Source organism: Dipodomys spectabilis, unplaced genomic scaffold (assembly GCF_019054845.1).
Source record: "Dipodomys spectabilis isolate Male_0828 unplaced genomic scaffold, ASM1905484v1 ptg000094l, whole genome shotgun sequence".
Classification (NCBI taxonomy): domain Eukaryota; kingdom Metazoa; phylum Chordata; class Mammalia; order Rodentia; family Heteromyidae; genus Dipodomys; species Dipodomys spectabilis.
Genome location: NW_024870771.1, coordinates 16668551 through 16687183, shown reverse-complemented (window position 1 = coordinate 16687183; position 18633 = coordinate 16668551). Strand labels below are relative to the sequence as shown.

General features: G+C 47.3%; 1 protein-coding gene and 1 long non-coding RNA gene across 2 annotated transcripts in view; one reads left to right on the top strand and one right to left on the bottom strand.

The window, feature by feature from the left end:
* Marco (macrophage receptor with collagenous structure) overlaps positions 1–18633 on the top strand; it is a 40659-nt gene that overhangs the window by 16969 nt on the left and 5057 nt on the right. The window contains exons 4-11 of the mRNA XM_042685282.1: positions 663–698; positions 5108–5152; positions 7184–7228; positions 7473–7580; positions 11756–11854; positions 11958–11993; positions 12912–13010; positions 13096–13158. Of these exons, the coding sequence (XP_042541216.1) occupies positions 663–698; positions 5108–5152; positions 7184–7228; positions 7473–7580; positions 11756–11854; positions 11958–11993; positions 12912–13010; positions 13096–13158 (531 nt within the window). The remainder of the gene's footprint in view (positions 1–662; positions 699–5107; positions 5153–7183; positions 7229–7472; positions 7581–11755; positions 11855–11957; positions 11994–12911; positions 13011–13095; positions 13159–18633) is intronic.
* LOC122112464 lies at positions 639–5154 on the bottom strand. The gene is made up of 3 exons (XR_006148204.1): positions 5106–5154; positions 2595–2600; positions 639–690 (listed from the first exon to the last, which is right to left on the bottom strand). It is a non-coding gene; the product is annotated as an uncharacterized LOC122112464 (long non-coding RNA).

The following is an 18633-nucleotide window of genomic DNA, read 5'->3' as shown; positions in this document are numbered from 1 at the left end:
CAGAATGGGAAGGGCTTTTCCCTTGGCTGAGGAGTGCCCAACCTGCTCATAGGCACAATCAGACTGCAGTAGGGTTATGACACGAATGGGAGCTTTAGCCCTGTGTCTGAGCAAGCTGGGGGCTTGAGAGAGTGAGCCCATGACTAAATCTAGGACACAGGGTTCTGGATGGCAAATGTTCCCAGAGCCTGCAGCCTTTCAGGGAGCAATGATGAAGGCTGAGCTGGGATGTGAGCTCTGGCTACAGCTGTGGGCAGATGGACGGAGCCTGGCTCAAGCACCACCTGTGTCTCTCCTGTCCTAGAGGGGTGAGGATCTGTTTTGACCAACAGGCAGATTCTATTCCTTCTGTAATTCCTGGAGTCTCTTCCAGTTGGTGGAGGACAATGCCATAGGTACACAGAACATCTGAACTTCGGGCCTGGGGAACTTCCATTCCTGGGAGCAGACTGTTAGTCATATGTGAACATCTGGTTTCTTTAAGGGTTGTCTCCTAACACACTCAGTGTTTGGCTCCTGTGGTCCAAAGCCTCCTAGCCTGGCCAAAGCTTCTTCTCTTCATATGGGAAGGGGTGCTCAGATTTTGAATGCAGAGCCCAGGAGCTGTCTGAGGATGCAAGGGTCCCACAGTTGAGCCTGCAACTCTCTTCTTGCCTCAACAGAGCTATTCCGGATCAAAGGTGAACCAGGCTCTCCAGGTAGGTCAAGTTTCTCTCTGATCCATTCTATTCCTTCCCCAAATCCTCCTTCCAGGGCTTTGTGGGCTGTGCCATTCTGAGACCCTGGTTAGCCAGGCTCCAGATCACTTTCAGTGGTCTCCTGGGTTAGATCACCCTTTGGCCTTTTAACCACACTTTGATTCCAAGTGCTAGGCCTCTGCCGTCCTTCCTGCCTGAAATGTCTCCCTTCTTCCTCTACCTATCTAAACTTCTATTCCCAGGCCACTACAAGTGCACCATTCCTCTCCCACTGTTCTAGATGTCCCAGCTCTCAGGAAAGAACCTTTTTCCTTATCTCCCACGATTTCAGTGCTAATTGTGGGTGCTGCTCTCTCTTCCCAGGGTGCATGGCTCATCTCTCCCAGATGGTGGTAACGATGGGAAAGTGTGTGTATGTACACAGGTGTATATATGTGTATATGTGAGAGAGAGAAAGAGATTGTAAACAAATAGATTGCATTGTCAGGCTGATCTGAGATCTAAGCTCAGGCTTGATTCTTACTAGCTATGTGACTTTGGGACAGTAGTTTAACTTCTCTGAACTTCAGTCACCCACTTGGTTGTGTAGAAAATAATGGTGATTGCTAGGCTCACATCACAGGATGGGGAAAAAATGATGTGCCCAAGCTCCTCACAACTGCTCTCTAGCAAAGGTCTGCCGCCTGTTTGCCATCTTCCTCCCTCAGCCCACAGGTGTGCTGGGTCACACACAGGCACACACATGTGCATGTGCACTTCCCTCAGACCCCTGTTAAAACTTCACCACAAGAATAAAATATTCCTGACACTCTTGGGACAGAACCCTTTGGTCCCTTGATGTTCTATATGTTCATGGCCTGGGCAGCCCTTGTGGCCTGGCAGGACTCTGAGTCTGCTTTGTACAGGATGGGAGCAAGGACTTGATGACTGGCCCTCCAGGGACAAACCGTGGCTCTGTCTCTCATAAGCTAGGTGACCTTGAACAAGTTGCTTAAAGTCTCTGCGCTGTATATCCTGCCATGTGACATGAGGTAATGCTGGGATGAGGATTGGTTCCCACTAAATATAATAGGCTTAACCCTGGACCTATCACAGAGCCAGCACTCAGTAGGGCTGTTATGATTATTTACTGTTGCTATTGTGATCCTGTTGTTACTGGAATAATTAAGTAGCATTAGCTCCTCTCCCATAAGGAGGGGCTGTTCCAGCAGCTTCTGTTGCCAAAATCAATGTCTCCTCTCAACTCAATGGGTTTAGTTTCATCTTAAATTTCTACCCCATCACCTGCCCAAGGCTCAGTGCTCCAATCCAGACCCAGACCTGGTCTTTGGGGTGCTGAGCAGGACTACGCATGGTATTTATCTCTCTGTGAATACTAGCCTTTCTGTAGTCCTCAGAGACTGGCTCCAGGACCCCCATGAATGCAGAAATAGACAAATGCTCTTCCTTGTATAAGATGGCATGCCATTTGCATAAAAATCATATACATCCTCTGGTATATTTTAAGTCACCCCTAGATGACTTATAATATCTAAGACAATGTAAATGCTCTGTAAATTGTTATTGCACTGTGTTGTTTAGGAAATAGTGACAAGAAACGAGACTGTACATATTCAATACTCAGGCACTTTTTCTGAGCATTTATAAGCCAAGGTTGCCTCAAATCAGAGTTTGCTGAAGCACAGGCTCAGCTCTGTATATAGAATCTCTATCTCTGCCTCCTTGTCTCAGTCTCTAACTTCTCCTGCCTCAGTTTCTCTCTTCTTGTTCTCTTTTTCCCAGAAACTAGAGCCAGGAGCACAAGAGATGCAAGGGGTTGGGGCGGAGGGGTGGGGAGCTTGGGCTGTGGAAGTCTGGGCTCCTCCCCAGGGGTCACTTGCCTTTCTGGAGCCGCACCCCGCCCTGCCCCATCTGGGGAGGCTATGTCTCTCTCTCTCCATTCCTCATGGCTTGCCCAGCCTAGTCAGAGCTCCTCAAAGGCTCTGTGGCTATGCTTCCCGGAGACACACAGGAGGGCATGAGAGGAGGGCTGAGTGTGGAACTCTCCAGTCCTGGTTTGCCTTGGACAGGGGCAACTGTGGGAAGAACTTTCACCCAGACACAGGCAGGGGTGAGCAGGAACTGGACACCACCCCAGCCAAGCTGCAGAGAGGAGAATTGTGGAACATACTTGTCTTGTCTGTCCTGGACTTCCTTGAACCCTACAAAAACAAAACAAACCAAAGCAAACAACAATAAAACCCCATGTACTGAATGAAGGCTCTGTGAGGAGGTTCCCCACCCTCAGCACTGGAAATACAGACTTGAAAACCAACAAGTCCCTGGCCCTCTGATCTTCCTGTTTAAGGCAGGGCAGGATGTGGTTACAACCCTGGTGACTGCAGTACAGCCAGAGCCCTCTGTGAGACGGTGTAGAAGAGTCTCATCCCCAGGCCAGGAAAGGCTCCTGGAGGAAGTGCCGAAAGCCTGAGAGCAAGGGAGCAGAAATGGATGTAAGGCCAAGCTGGATAGGACTAGACAGGCCTAGGGTGGGGTATAGAGGGTGGAGACCCCCTAGAAAGTCTCAGACACTCTTCCTCTATGCTTGGCTGACTGACATCATGGAGCTATTGTTCCCATTTCACAGATGTGGAACTGAGGCTCAGAGAACAGTGTCTTGCTTGAGATGATGCAGTCCCATGTGAAGGAGTAGTGTCAGAAAACCAGGCAGGAGCAGCTACAACCTCAGTTGCCTAAGAGGAAACAAGGAGAGCCTCATCTCATCAACAGGCAGGACCTTAGGAGTCATTCTGGAAGGTCCTCTGGGGCCTGGGCCCAGACAGTCAAGAAATGAGCACTGCAATGGCAGGAGCAGGAATCTCCAGCCTCTGCCCAGTAGGAAGGCCAGCCCTGCAGGCATGGACCATCCCCTGGCCCTGGAAGTCTTTAGGTCTGGCCTTGTGATCTTGGCTAATAAGTACATCAGGTGCCCTACTTCCAGCATGTCCATCATTTCCATGGTCCCCTCTCCTCCTGAAGAGGACCTGCATTACAGATGAGGAAGCTGCTGGGCCAGAAAAGACTCTGGTCCAGGTCTTCCAGCTGGCTAGCTGGAGCGTGTTGTCAACTCCATGATTTTTCCAGAAGGCTACCAGCAGGGCCCTGTACAGAAATGTGGGGTTATACTCTCCAGTTCTTTTCCTGGAACAATATTGGATCTCACAAACTACACAGAGATGCTGCTCTGAGCTAGGAAACACACAGAGGGCCTCATCACTGACTGCTTTGCCAGGACTCAGATTTTGTTACTAAGAGATTCCAAATCCTGCCCAACTCCCAGTGTGTGGCCTCAGCACATCTCAAGCCTCTCAGAACATTGCTGCCCACCCCCTGGGTGATCTGGAACCTGTAGCATGGTGCACCCACACCTACCCAGAATGATGTGACACTTGGGAAAGTTCCATTTGCACAAGAGGTCTTGGAGAGGGTAGGGAAGCTCCTGACTTGCAGGTCCCATTGATCCAGAGCTCTTGGCACATGTTTCTAATGGAAGGTCTCCATGGTGGGCTTGAAGGGCAGCCCTGCCTAGTTGGCAGATACCCCAGCTTACTGATGTGGAAGCTGAGGCTCAAGATCACCTCCCTAACATACAGTGTTAGTATTGGAACCCGGGTTTCTGATTCAGACTTCCTCAGAAGACATCATCTTTCTGATACGTTTTCTTTTCTTGCCTTCTCTGTGTGTGTGTGTGTGTGTGTGTGTGTGTGTGTGTGTGTGTGTGTGTGTGTGTGTGTGTGTGTGTGTGTGTGTGTGTGTGTGTGTGTGTGTGTGTGTGTGCGCCAGTCCTGGGCCTTGAACTCAGAGCCTCAAATTATCTTTTGGTTTTTTCACTCAAGGCTGGTGCTCTATGACTTGAGTCATACTTCTACTTCTGGCTTTTGCTGGTTAATTGGAGCTAAAAGTCTCACTGATTTCTCTGCCAGGGCTGGTTTTGAACTTCAATTCTGAAATCTCAGCCTCTTGAGTCGCTAAAATTACAGGTAGGAGCCACAGGCTCCCAACTGGCTTGGTGCTTCTTACAGGAAGGAGTTTTGTCTTCTTTTCTTCTGTTCTTTCCACTCAGGTTAGCTTGTGCTCAGTGCTCAGGGTGTCTGTTGAGTGAATTATTGCATGAGTAGTGTGATCACCTCACCTTACCTTATTGGTTGGCAGATGGGTATCATGCTCCTCTTCCCTATATCTTCCAGGTCCAAGGGGGGCCCCAGGTATTCCTGGCATCCTTGGCCTTCTTGGGCAACCTGCAGAGAAGGGAGCCAAGGGAAATGCGAGACGTGATGGAACCCCAGATATGGTCTCTGTCTCCTGGCCATGTAGTCTTTTATCTGTTCCCTCCACACAGTGATCTGAATTACCTCTCCCTCTCAACACAGGTCTTCCAGGACCCCAGGGCCCACCAGGCATCAAGGGAGAGGCAGGTGAGTAGATACTGGCTGGGCCTGGGGACATGAAGCAAGCTTTCTTATTGACAGCCACAGGCTGTGGACATGGACTCACACCACAGTCTGAATGAGATGGGGCTGAATGAGAGCAGGTGGCTGGCATGAAGCCTGGGTGAGTTGTGAAGTAAAGGGGAAACCCACAGCTCAGGTGCCAGGGCTGGGCTGCAGTATGAAGGTGGTACCGACAAAGGCACCTGGCCAGACCAGGTTGGAGGGCTGTGGGCGCTCCAGTCTTGTCCTCTGTGCCCGGAAGGCCAAGGCTGCAAGCAATTTGTCAGTTGCCATGGAAAGTCAGGCTCCCTAGTCCAGCAGGGACTCAAGAATCCCACATATCTGCTCTGTGATCTGGGCAGCCATACCTGACTTCCAGATTATGACTCAAAGCCAGTGATGATTCATTGCTACAAGTGTACTAGGTTCCATTTATCAGGCATAGCCTGGGAATGCTCACTCATCATACGCATGGCCAGCCATGGTTTGGTCAAGAAAACCCAAACCTGAGAGCAGTAGTCACAGTCCGCTGTGTTCTCCAGAGCTCACACCAAGTTCCCCAGAGCTGAGCCTCAGAAAAAGACAGTCAGGAAGACATCCTTAACAGGAGCAGAGGCCGTGGATTATAAGGAAAGGAGGCAAACAAATCACTACATTAAGCCTCCAGGCTGAGGAGGCAGAAGGGAAATACCGGGGAAACTAGTTAGTGGCAAAATTGACTTCCAGGAATGGACTTTTGGAAGGAATTTAATACATGGAATCCAAAGAACATCTAGCAGGGGCTTTCCTGGGGAAAGGGAAACAAGAAACAACAGGAAAAAGGAAAGAAAAGTTGTGGTGAAGCACACGCACAGCTATCTACACACACACACACACACACACACACACACACACACACACACACACACACACACACACGCACCCCACTTGAAAAACCATGTGGCTTCATACACTCACACAGTCGCTTGCACAAATACATTCACACACATGATCACATGTTCATTTCACACATACTTGCAGAGCTATATGCTTGCATTTTTATACTCACAACATACACACTCATATATTCATGCATATGTGCACAATCCTTGTAGATGCTTGCATTCTCTCACACACTCCCCCCCACCACATGCACTGCACACATACTCAGCCTGTGGGAACTAGAAGGCTGCTCTACAATTTCCTCCTAGAGAGAAAGGGACCAGGGCTTCCAGAGCAATCCAGGCTGCAGCCAAGGAGGTCAACTGAAAAGATGGTCCAGTTATTAAAGGAGACCCAGCCTAGAGTGTCTCTTGCTCCTCAGGGGACCAAGACAGGCAGTGGTGGCTGCAGTGGAGCCATGGGAGAGTGAGCCCTGAGCTCCCCTGAGCTCATCAGGAAAAGCTGGAAAAACTCAGCCCCTCTAAAAGGACCTTCCCCAATGCTTCCTTCACCCATGCCTTGTCTCCTTTGTCACTCTCCCTCCTGGATGCCTCAATTTCCCTTCACACATTCAGTGCCCGGCTCTCCACGGAGCTCTCATCCTCTCCCATCCAGACAACAGCAGCTCCAGACCATGCTTGGTATGCTAGCCTGGCACTTCTCAGCCACCCTGGAGGGAACTAGTGTTTCTCAATTCCACTTTCATCCTGGTCACTGGAGTACTACTACATCCCTGCAAAGAACCTGTCCTCACAGCCCCATCTCACAGATGAGAGAATCGAGATGTAGGAGACTTTCCAAAGTCATCCCATCTGCAGGTGGCAGACCTGTGGATTCAAACCTGCTTGCCTTGTTCTGAAGCCTTTCCTCTTCGGCCATGTTCGAGATGTGTTCCTACGAGTTTGCTGGAGTGCAAACTGCCTGGAACCACCAGGGACACGGCTATATGTGCTCATTCATGCATTTGTGCGTGCATGCAAGCATGTACACAATGATGTGTGTGAACACATGCCTGGACGTGTGCATGCATGGGTGTGGGGCTTTCATCTCAGGGAGAAGCCCAAACCACAGTGACACTTCCTTCCTTCTCCATAGGCCCCCAAGGACCCATGGGTGCACCAGGGAAGCAAGGAGCTGCAGGTAACTCTTGCACCTCTGCTGAGGACCACGAGACAAGGTCTGAGTGTTCTCTCCATTCCCCCCAACCCCCTCCACCACCAGGCCCTCGCTCTTCCCACTGTCTTCTTCTGAATCTTCAGCTACCTCATCATCACCATGGAGGAGATGTACCAATACATCCCCTGAGGGGCCCCTCCCTCCCCTCCAACCTCCCCTCTCCCAGGGGGGATGGTTACAGCTCACCTCAACCACTTTCTCTTTTCAGGCACCCAGGGACTCCAAGGCGAGAAGGGCAGCAAAGGCGACAGGGGTCTCGTGGGCTCCAAGGGGGAAGCTGGAGCTCAGGGAGTCAAAGGTGACATGGGACTCCCAGGTGAGTGTGCTCATCAGAACTGTCCTAATACATGTGGAGGCTGGAAGGGCTGGCACCTGGCCCCAGGCCTAGACTCCACCTATAGACACCTCAGGGAAGCAAGCATGTCTCCATCCTTCCTGGTGAGGAGGTAGAACTGTAGTATGAGGGAGAATAGCTCTACTCTGGCACACCCCATGACCAGCAGGAGACTCGGGCTCTGCTCAGACCTCAGAGAGAAAGAGGAGAAAAGGGCAAGGAGTCTCATTCTAGTAGGGGACCAGGCAGCCAGAGGCCCTCCTCCACCACAGATGCTGTCTGAAACCAGGGCTCTAGGACTGTGTGCCGTGTCTAAGAAGTACTGGAGTGTTTGCTTGAGGTGCAAGTTGGGCCCACAAGTCTGTTCTGAATGCCCAGATGATTCTGATCTTGAAGGTCTGGCACATTCCTTCACCCTTCCAAGCTTTAAGTTCTTCAACTCAATTCCAGGAATAGCTATTAAATGATATATACCTTGCAGGACAGTTGTAAGGACTAGAGATGTTTCAAACTGTCTGCCGCATGGTAAATAAATGAAAACTTTTATAGGTAATAGATGTAGCGATTCTTTAAGATAGCAAAGCAAAAGACTTCAGACCTAAGGTCAGACAGATCTGGGTCTAATAAGGCTCACTAGCTAGGTGAACTTGGGCAAATAACTTAACCTTGCTGAGCCTAAAGTTGCTCATCTATACTGGGGAGTAACTGCATGGAATATATGGTGTGTTGATGGTGTAACACCATACTGAAAAGAGTCATTGTTAACCATTTTCACACTCCTGGTAAGAAACCAGGAATGCTGGCCTTCTGGATCAGAGACCTTGAATGTTTGAAAGACATTTGGGAGAGAGAAATGATTTGCTCTAGATCATGCATAAGGACTAGTGAGCTAGTTTAAGAAGGGCCAAATTGCAGTGAGGCAAGGAAACAAGAATGACTTAGCACTCAGGCAAGCCCCATTCTCAGTGGGCAGATGGAGGGGTCCCAGAATCCTCCTTAGCAGGGCTGAAGTGGGATCCTCCTATCAGGCAGGCTGCTTTGAATCCACCAAAGCTGGCTTTCTGCCGCTCTTGCAGTAGATAGAAAGGGGGACCCCACTTTCTCAAGGTGACCCCAGCAGCATCACAGGAGGAGCCAATACTTGGCCTTCCAGCCTCTCTTCTTCCCGTCCAGACTCAGGCCTGGAAGCACAGTGGGCCGGGAGAGAGGAGGAAACAGCTCTTCCTGGAGTCAGAAAGCAGGGCTCCAGCCCAGACCACCTCTCCCCAACTTCCCTCTTCTATAGTGACTCTATCTTCCTTAAGGAGCAACAGGGTTGAGCAGTGAGTCACCCCCTTCCCCCATGATGCTGGAGTTGACCCGGATCTCCCCCTCATCCATGGAAAATGCCACCACAGTGAGGTTCAGGTGATAATCTAATTTCCTCCACACCACCTCTCAGCCATGAGCAGACAGTTCTGACACCAGAAATAGCTTTGATTCCTGGGTTGCTGGGTTGCTGGGTTCATGGGAGCTGGTCCTCGCTCTCCTTGTGATGCTGCCCTGCTTGGCAAAGGTCCTGCTGACCCTGACCAAGGGTGAGAGCTATCACCATACTGGAGCAGGCCAGGTCATTCTGAAGGAACCACAGGCAGCAGGGGAACAGCTGCTGTAACTTCACCCTACTGGTACTGATCAATAGGCACCCTCAGACCACCCCAGGAGGTGAGTGCCCAGTCCTCACAGAGAGAGGGGCATCAGGCCTGCGGGTGTGTATGGCATGGAAATCATGTGATACTTGACAGTCACCAGCTGGACATCTACCTGTGATGTTAATTATATATGGTCCTGGAGTGATGTTGTACATACCCAAGTGGCTCTTGGCAGAAAAGCAAAAGGTTTTCCACAGTAGCCTGTGAGTATCTGGACCCTGCTCCAAGTAGTCATCCTCAGCGGCCAATGATGGCCTTTCCTATGCTTAGTAGCAATGGGACCTCTTTTTCAATTTGATTTTCTTCAATTTAACAGTTATTATTATTGTTTTTCTTGTTATCATTTTATTATTATGGGGTGTGTGTGTGTGTGTGTGTGTGTGTGTGTGTGTGTGTGTGTTTGTGCAGGTCTTAGGGCTTGAACTCAAGGCCTGGGCACTATCCCTGAACTTTTTGGTTTAAGGCTAGCACTCTACCACTTGAGCTACACATGCTCCGCTTCCAGCTTTTGTTGGTGCTTAACTGGAAATCAGAGTCTTATAGAGTTCTGTCCAGGCTAGCTTTGACCCTCAATCCTCAGGTCTCAGCCTCCTGAGTAGCTGGAATTACAGGCACGAGCCTGTAATTAGTTGTGCAAAGGAGTTTCAATTCAACATGTGCAACGCATGTTTATCAGTGTCACAGCTTCCATCATGACCACCCTCTCTCTCCCAAACCACTCATTCCCTCAGTTTTCCTAGTTTTGTTTTCACATAGATACATTGAATATTAGCAAAAATAGATCTTTGTGAAAGTGTGTGTGTGTGTGTGTGTGTGTGTGTGTGTGTGTGTACTACCTAGGTAGCTAGGTAGTACTGAGGCTTGAACTTATGACCTAGGCTCAAGGCTGGTGTTTTACCACTTGAGCCACACCTCCATGTCTGTCTTTTTTTCTGGTTAATTGGAAATAAGAATCTCATGTTTTTTTTCTACCCAGACTAGCTTCAAAGCGCAATCCTCAGATCCCAGGCTTCTGAGTAGCTAGGATTACAGGTGTGAGCCACTAACACCCAGCTCAAGTTGATTAATTTTAGTAGCGAGATGTCATGCATGTTTATGGAGTGCAGTATGATATTTTAGTAGACACATGCATTATGTAATGAGTAACTCAAGGTATTTAGGTTATCCATCATCACAAACATTGAACATTTCTTGGGAATGAGAATTTCCAAGCCCTTCGAGCTATTTTCATTCCTCCAGCTCAAGATTAACAGCAGCAACTGCCTGTATGTAGAACTCCAGAAACCTACTCCTCCCCAGCTCTGCCTTCCCACAGGTAGAATATTCCTTCTTACTATGTGGTCTCCCATCAAGAGAATCCGACCATTTAAGGAGCCTGACTCCCAAGCCCCACACCAACTTCACCCAAAGCACTGGCCCAGAAAACCTGGCTTTCTTTCTTCTTTGGTCCCTGTGTCCCTGTTCTTAATTCACTGCAAAGAAGGCTGGCATCATGCTGATATCCTCTCTGGAACCATTTTGTCAGAATAATAGAATAGAGCCATAAATTCCTTTAACACAGTTCTATCTCAACTTATCTATTTGAGAATCAAAAGGGTAGCTTCAGGGTAAGGACTTTCACCCTATACTACATTGGCTATCCCAGGCCTGAGGAACCCTTACCCCCAGCTGACAACTCACTAAATACCCAAGGCTCAGGGTGAGGAGTGCTTCTGAGCCTATCCTGCATGGGTGGCAGAGAGAGCCTTGAAGCCCATTCCTCAACCATCCTACACCTTGGGGGGCAGAGCAGAGCCAGCCAGTTCCTGGTGGAGCTTACTCCATTACTATGCACCAGGCACTAGCGGGAGGGAAGGATGGAGCAACAGAGGACTCAGAAGAGGACAGGCTAGATGAGCCCAGAATGCTGATGACAAGTGGAAAATTTGAAATTGTGGGTGCCAGGAAAGACTGTGTCTAAACCTCTGGCAGAAGTATGCACAGCTGCAGTGTTTTGCTCTACACCAATGCCCTTTGCTAGTCTTAGCACTTGGGATTAGCTTTCTAGAATACTCAGATTTCACGTTGGAAGTCTTTGAAAAATAATTCCCAGACTGTTGCCAATAAAATGAGCCAAAAAGTGTTGAGCTGTAGTCTTGCCTGAAAGCACCAGGACATTGACTGGGGTCCTGGGAGCCTGGCTACAAGACCTTCTACTGACTATCATTCATGCCCTGTTGCCTGGCTAGTTTGTTCTGAGTTTATTTCTTGTCTTCAGGAAGGCAGGGCTTGGATCTGACGTCTCTGGGCACCAAATAGGAGCTCAAGGAGTCTTAGTTAGAATTTGGGTACAAAGCAAAATGTCTAATTGAGTGGGTACAAAGCAAAATGTCTAATTGAGTGGGTCCCCCAGCTGGGTAGTCCCACTCGCATGCCTGACTCTGACTCCCCGTTTTGTTTGGTTTGGTTTGGTTTTTAATTTTTCAGGAAGCAAAGGGGACAGAGGCATGAAGGGAGATGCAGGGGTGATGGGTCCTCCTGGAGTCCAGGGGAGTAAAGGCGACTCGGGGATGCCTGGCCCAGCAGGTAAGAGGCCATGCCATTGGAACCACTCACCTGTGGACATGCCCCTTTTCTCAGGCAGGCTGAGCCCAAAGAAAACATTGCTAACAGTCCTTCTTCATTGTAGGTTTGACTGGATTTCCTGGAGCCAAAGGTGATCGGGGTAAGAACAGAGGGAGTCTGGGCATCATTCCAGTGGCTACTGTCCTTGGCAAGAGTAATTGGGACACCTGACTTCACCATTGTGTGTGTGTGCACACACACATGCACATGCACACATGCACAAGTGCTAGGGCTCGAACTCAGGGCCTCCAGCTCTCCCTTAGGTTTTTCACTCAAGGCTGGAGCTCTACTACTTCAGCCACACCTCCACGTGCAGTTTTGCTTTGTTTTGTTTGTTGTTGTTTTTGTTTTGCTGATTAATTGGAGAAAAGAGTCTTGTGGGTGTTTCTCCCTGGGCTGGCTTCAAATCTCAATTCTCGGGCTGGGAAGGTGGCTCAGTGGTAGAGCGCTTGCCTTGCATGCATGAGGCCCTGGGTTCGATTCCTCAGCACCACATAAGCAAAAAGACAAAAAGCCGGAAGTGGCGCTGTGGCTCACGTGGTAGAGTGCTAGCCTTGAGCTGAAGAGCTGAGAGACAGCACCCAGGCCCAGAGTTCAGGCCCCACGACCGGACCCTCCCCCCCAAAACAAAAACAAATCTCAGTTCTCAACCTCAGATTTTAGCCTTCTGAGTAGCTAGGATTGCAGACATGAGCTACTGGTACTAGAGCAGCCTCTCCTAGAAGACACAGGGTGGCCAGCCAAGGGTAGACCTTGGTAGACCTCCCCTTAGACCTCCCCCCAACTTTGCAAACACTTTGGGAACAGGATATGAAGATGGACATTCAACAGTTCCTAACCTGTACACAGTACCACATTTCACTGACCCCACGAATGGAGCCAGTTTGTGTGAAAGGTACAGAGGTGCCCAGAGGGTGCTAGAAGACACAGTACTCCCTGCTAAGAACAAGAGTATGGGAATGGGACTGGGCAGCCCTGCTGCCCACCTCCAGCCCTGACATCTCCATTTAACTTTCAGGATTACCTGGAGTACCAGGTGTTCCAGGTACCCCTGGTGCAATGGGACCCTTGGGTGCCAAGGGTGAGCCTGGCAGCACTGGCCTTATTGGGCCAAGAGGTGAGGTCCTGCATCCTTTTTTTGGGGTGGGGTGTTCCAACAGCTGTCCAGTCTAGCGCTTATGCTTCTATGGTGTCTGTTGTAGGACCACCAGGGAGTCCCGGGAGTCCAGGAGCTGCAGGCTTGAAAGGAAGCAAAGGAGACACAGGTAACAGGGCATGGGTAGGTGGGGGAGGGCAGTTTGATTGAGATCTGGATGTACAGGAAGGAGGTACATCTTCCAAAAGCCCATAGAAGAAAGCAGAAGATTTTCTGTGGAGCTCCCTAATTAAAGAGCATAGTTTCTTCTCCCATAATTCCTTGAACTTAGAGCCCTTGGGCTGTTCTTTCTCCACTTAGAGTTCCTGGAGAGCCTTGACTATCTTGGCCCAATCGCCAGTATCAAGGAGGAGAGCAGGCCCTGCCTCCCATCTATGTACCGTTTCCTTACCACTCTGTTGATTTCAGTATTGCCAGCCCAAACTCTTCTAGGCAGAATCTCTTGAAGGGCTGGGCAGGCCAGAAGCATGGGCACACTGAGGGAGCTCTTGGAGGATGGTATACATTGACTTAGTCTAAGCTACATACTGTTGTGTCAGTGGAGTCCAGGTTACGAAGAACAATCATGCATTTAATCTAGGTTATATGCCATAGCACCGAGTGCTCTACTGATAAAGTTACCATGCTCATTTTGTCTCTAAGTCTGTCCTCATACATTTTGTTCACTTTATCTAGAAATTCCAGGCTTCTGTGTTGCACACTGAGCCCCCATGATGCCCCTCCCTCTATGGGCTGGTGCAGGAGACACACTGTAGGCACTTGAGAGTAAGAACTCTCCAGAGAATGGCTTCCTTACATTTGAAAAGCCACCTGCAGGTGGCGTACTGTGGGAGGGCAGGCTGATGATAGAGCTGTGTCTTCTGAGGACATCTTTGGATCTGTATGTACCCCTTCTTTTGCCAGAGTGCATGGTCATGCTATGACAGATAGGCTGGGTATCTTTACTCTTGGGCTGGGCTACAGACACATACCAGGGCTGACCGTTCACAGTTCAAGCTGATTAAATAGTTGACGAACTCATTCATTTGTTCATTCATTCATTCATCACTGCTTCCTGGCAAAGCCTTGACCTCTGGGCCTTCCTAGGTTTGCCTAGAGTCGTGGCTTCCTGGAGCAGCTAGTTTTCATGACAACCCAGTGGTTAGTGATGCTTTCTAAGAAGCTGTCAAAAGTCAAACTGCCCACATGGCATGCATCTAAGGTTGGAATCTAGGCTGAGCTGACTCAAAGCTTGGATCTTACCCACTCCACACTGCCAGGACAGTCTTCCTTTATGGCTACCTAGATCAAGGGACTATGGCAGGCAAAACCTTCTCCCTCTGTCCCAGTTCAGAAAAGTTTGAAACAGAAGGAGTGATAGCTTTCCTCTGACACAGGAGGAACTATAAAGTTCTCAGCCCTTTAATGGTTCTTAGCAACTTCCTCAGACTCCACACCAATTTTTCCACCATAGTGTGCAGATCTCCAAGTCTGTGAATATCTATTGAGAACTTGTTTGGAGCTCCCTGTTAACAAGTGATAGGTATCAGCTAGTCCAATTTTAGGAGTCACTCCTATATACTTATATGGTTATATACTTATGGTTATTGTTATTATAAAGGGATTATAGTTATATGTCAGGTAATGAGTGCATTTCTTTTTGGACAATGTCATCCCTTCCCTTGACAAATTACATATTTAAATTTAGGACAAACATAAAATCAGATGATGTAAAATCAAATATACCACCCACCAAATGGCTTGTGTTTATCAAAGAGCAATTGGTCCACGGGACACAGGTAGTCTATCAGGACCTCTCAAGAGGGGATTCCCATAAAGCCATGACTCTGCTGGGATCATAAGCTAATGAATTTTTGGAAAGATGACATTTGAAGGTTTCTGGATGGTTTGGGAGATGGGGGAGAGCCAGATCTCCCCATCACAGAAGATTGCATCCACCCATTCATGTCACACATCGGTATTCCCCAAACTAAAGTTACCATGGTGATTGCCCAGTTTGGATATAGCCAGCCGGGTTTCCAAATGGATACATTTCCCATTTTGTAAATAAAAGAATTAATCTCTCAAGAGACACTCTAGATGATTAGGATGAAAACAGAGAAATTACTTTGTGTTGACTTCACCTAATGACAGTTAGATTTCATTATTGTGCATTAATTATAAAGGATGAGAGGTTCTTTTATCATTACCACTGCCTCTAGCCCAAGCACTGTGCTCAGGACTTGGCTCCCATGGTCTTCATTCCTTCCTCCACATGTGAGTTCATTCTCTCTACTTTGTAGCCAAAGAAACAAAGGCTTATGGGAAAAACCCTTGGCCCACTGGCTCTCAGTGAAAACTGGATTTGGGAGCTCATCCCAAAACCAAAGTCTAAAATCATGCATTTCAATATTTTGTTGTATAAAATAACAATATTTTGTTGTATAGAATAATAGAATATATATATTTATATATCTAAATATATATAAGTATAAATATGTAATATAAATATATATATATAATATATAATATACCACATTTTTTGATCCATTCATCTACTGAGGGGCATCTGGGTTGGTTCCATATCTTAGCTATGGTGAATAATGCTGTGATAAACGGACTTGTGCTGGTAGCTTTAATATAGGCTTGTTTGTGATCATTTTGGTAAATGCCCAAAAGTGGGATTCCTGGGTCCTAGGAGTTCTCTATATGTAGTCTTTTGAGGAACCTACATACTGCTTTCCAAAGTGGTTAAACAAGTTTACACTCCCAGCAACAATGAAGTAGAGTTCACTTTTGGACACATCCCCTCCAGCATCTGTTGTTATTAGATTTCTTTCTTTTTTTTTGTTCGGTCATGGGGCTTGAACTCTGGGCTTGGACACTGTCCCTGCACTATTCAGCTCAAGACTAGTGCTCTACCATCTGAGCCACAGCGCCACTTCTGGTTTTCTGGTGGTTTATTAGAGATGAGAGTCTCATGGACTTTCCTGTCCAGGCTGGCTTTGAACCATGATCCTCAGATCTTAGCATCCTGGGTGACTAGGATTACAGGCATGAGCCACTAGCGCCCAGCTAAATTTCTTGATTATAGCCATTCTAACTGGGGTAAGGTGGAATCTCAATGTTGTTTTGATTTGCATTTCTTTTATGGCCAGAGAAGTTGAGCATTTCTTCATGTGTCTATTGGCCGTTTTTATTTCTTCTTCAGAGAAGTCTTTAAGACTTTAGTCCACTTATTAATCAGGTGGTTGTTGTTACTATGCATCCATCAGAAAGAATGACACCATCAACCTGTATCCCTACTTAAGCATTTTGTTTTTTCTCTTCCCCTCCCCAAATTAGAAAAGTGTATATACAAGATGCAGGGCACCAGAATCAAATACAGTGAAAGCAGGGGTTATACCATGGGGGAGGAACATTCCAAAGAAACAAAAAATCACATAGTATATTATAAATACATTAAAAACAATAGCAAGAAAGAAAAAAAAAACATTTATGTCCCTATCTTGGGGTTCATTTTGAGATGTACAAGACACTATGTTGAAACCAAATTGTACAACTTTGGTGTGGGGGGGGGGAGTAGTAAGGGAGGTGGGGAAGGAAGGGATGGTAGGGGAAAAACAAAGAAGGAGGCAACAATGCTTGATAGGAAATGTATTCATTACCTTACTCGTGTAGCTGTAACCCTTCTGTACAGTATTTTACAATAAAAAAACATATTTTTTTAAAAAGGAAAGAATGGCACTGCCACATTTGTTAGGAAATGGAAAGACTTGGAAAAATTATATCAAGCAAAGTAAGCCAGGCCCAAAGAAAAATAGGTCCCATGGTTTCCCTTGTCTACAATAACTAGTATATGTCTAGGACAAGCAGAAAAGGTCAAAAGCTATGTACATATGATCATATAAGATGAGGCTTGGGCTGGGAAGGTGGCTCAGTGGTAGAGCGCTTGCCTTGCATGCATGAGGCCCTGGGTTCGATTCCTCAGCACCACATAAGCAAAAAAGAAAAAAGCCGGAAGTGGCGCTGTGGCTCAAGTGGTAGAGCGCTAGCCTTGAGCTGAAGAGCTGAGGGACAGCGCCCAGGCCCAGAGTTCAGGCCCCATGACCAGACCCCCCCCAAAAAAGATGAGATTAAGCAAAATGAACCCCAAGATAGGGACACAAGAGGTTTTATCTTTCTTACAGTTGTTTTTAATGTACTTATAATATACTATGTGATTTTTTTTTTCTTTGGTATGTTCTTCCCTTATGTATAACCCCTGTTTTCACTGTATTTGATTCTGGTGCCCTGCATCTTGTATACACATTTTTCTAATTTGGGATGGGGAAGGGAAATAACAAAATGCTGAAATAATGGTACAAGTTAACCTATTATAACAATGAGATGTACAAGACACTACGTTGAAAACAAACTTTACAACGGGGGTCAGAGGGAGGAGGGGGGAGGTGAGGAGGGAAGGCATGGTAGCAGAAAAACAAAGGAGGGGGTAACAATGCTTGATAGGAAATGTACTCATGACCTTATTCATGTAACTGTAACCCCTCTGCACAGTATCTTTACAATTAGATAGATAGATAGATATAAATAATAGAGTATAATCCAAAAGAGATCAAGGTTGCCCTTGCCCTATCCTGACTCAACCAACAAGGGACTGATGGGTGGATCCTGGCTCAGTTTCCAAACCTCTGTCAATTGGCCACATTCCAACTCATTTAGGACCAATTATCTCTTTGTGTCTCATGAGGGAGGAGAGGCCTCTCCATTGACAGAAGAAAAGATAATTTCATTCATTCTACTGGAGACACGAACTCCACACTTCACTAAGTAAAAAGCTATTCTCAGCAAAACTTTCTCTAATGTTACATTCTCTCACCTGGTAGAACAAGCTTCTATGCAGTCCCCCAAACCCAGCTTTTCCAGCTTTTGCTCTTTTAGAAGACTGTGAAAGAAGCTGGGCCCAGTGGCCTATAATCCTAGTTACTCAGGAGGCTGAGGTCTAAGGATTACAATTCAAAGCCAGCCTGGAGAGGAAAGTTGATGAGACTCGTATCTCCAATTAACCACCAAAAAGCCAGAAGTAGAGCTGTGGCTCACATGGTAGAGTGCTAGGCTTGAACAAAAGAAGCTCAAAGATGCACTTAGGCTCTGAGTTCAAGCCCCAGGACCAGCAAAAAAAAAATCAAAAACAACAAAAAACATGAGCCTTAAAATTGACAGGCCATGGTGTTGCTCAGAGAGCAAATTATAATTTTTAATGTTTTAGTAGGATGCTAGGGACTGTAGCCCAAGAAATACTTGTGGAACATCTACTCCAAAGCCACTAGTGGCTATTAAGTCCCCTCTATGATCTTTTCTGAAATCTGATGAAGTTTATTTATATAACATCCCTCATTTTTCCTCAATAACTATCTCTTGATTAAATACAACAGCAAGCAAGGGAATTGGATTTAGACTCTATTGCAGGTTCCTGGGAGGCAGAGAGGCCAGCCTCTGAGTCTGGGGTCTGTGTGCCCCAGACTTTTATCCAACACAGTGCTATTTGATTCCAGCATGCCTGCCTCCCTTTTTCTGCAACCTGTCTCCTTTTATGCTCTTCTGA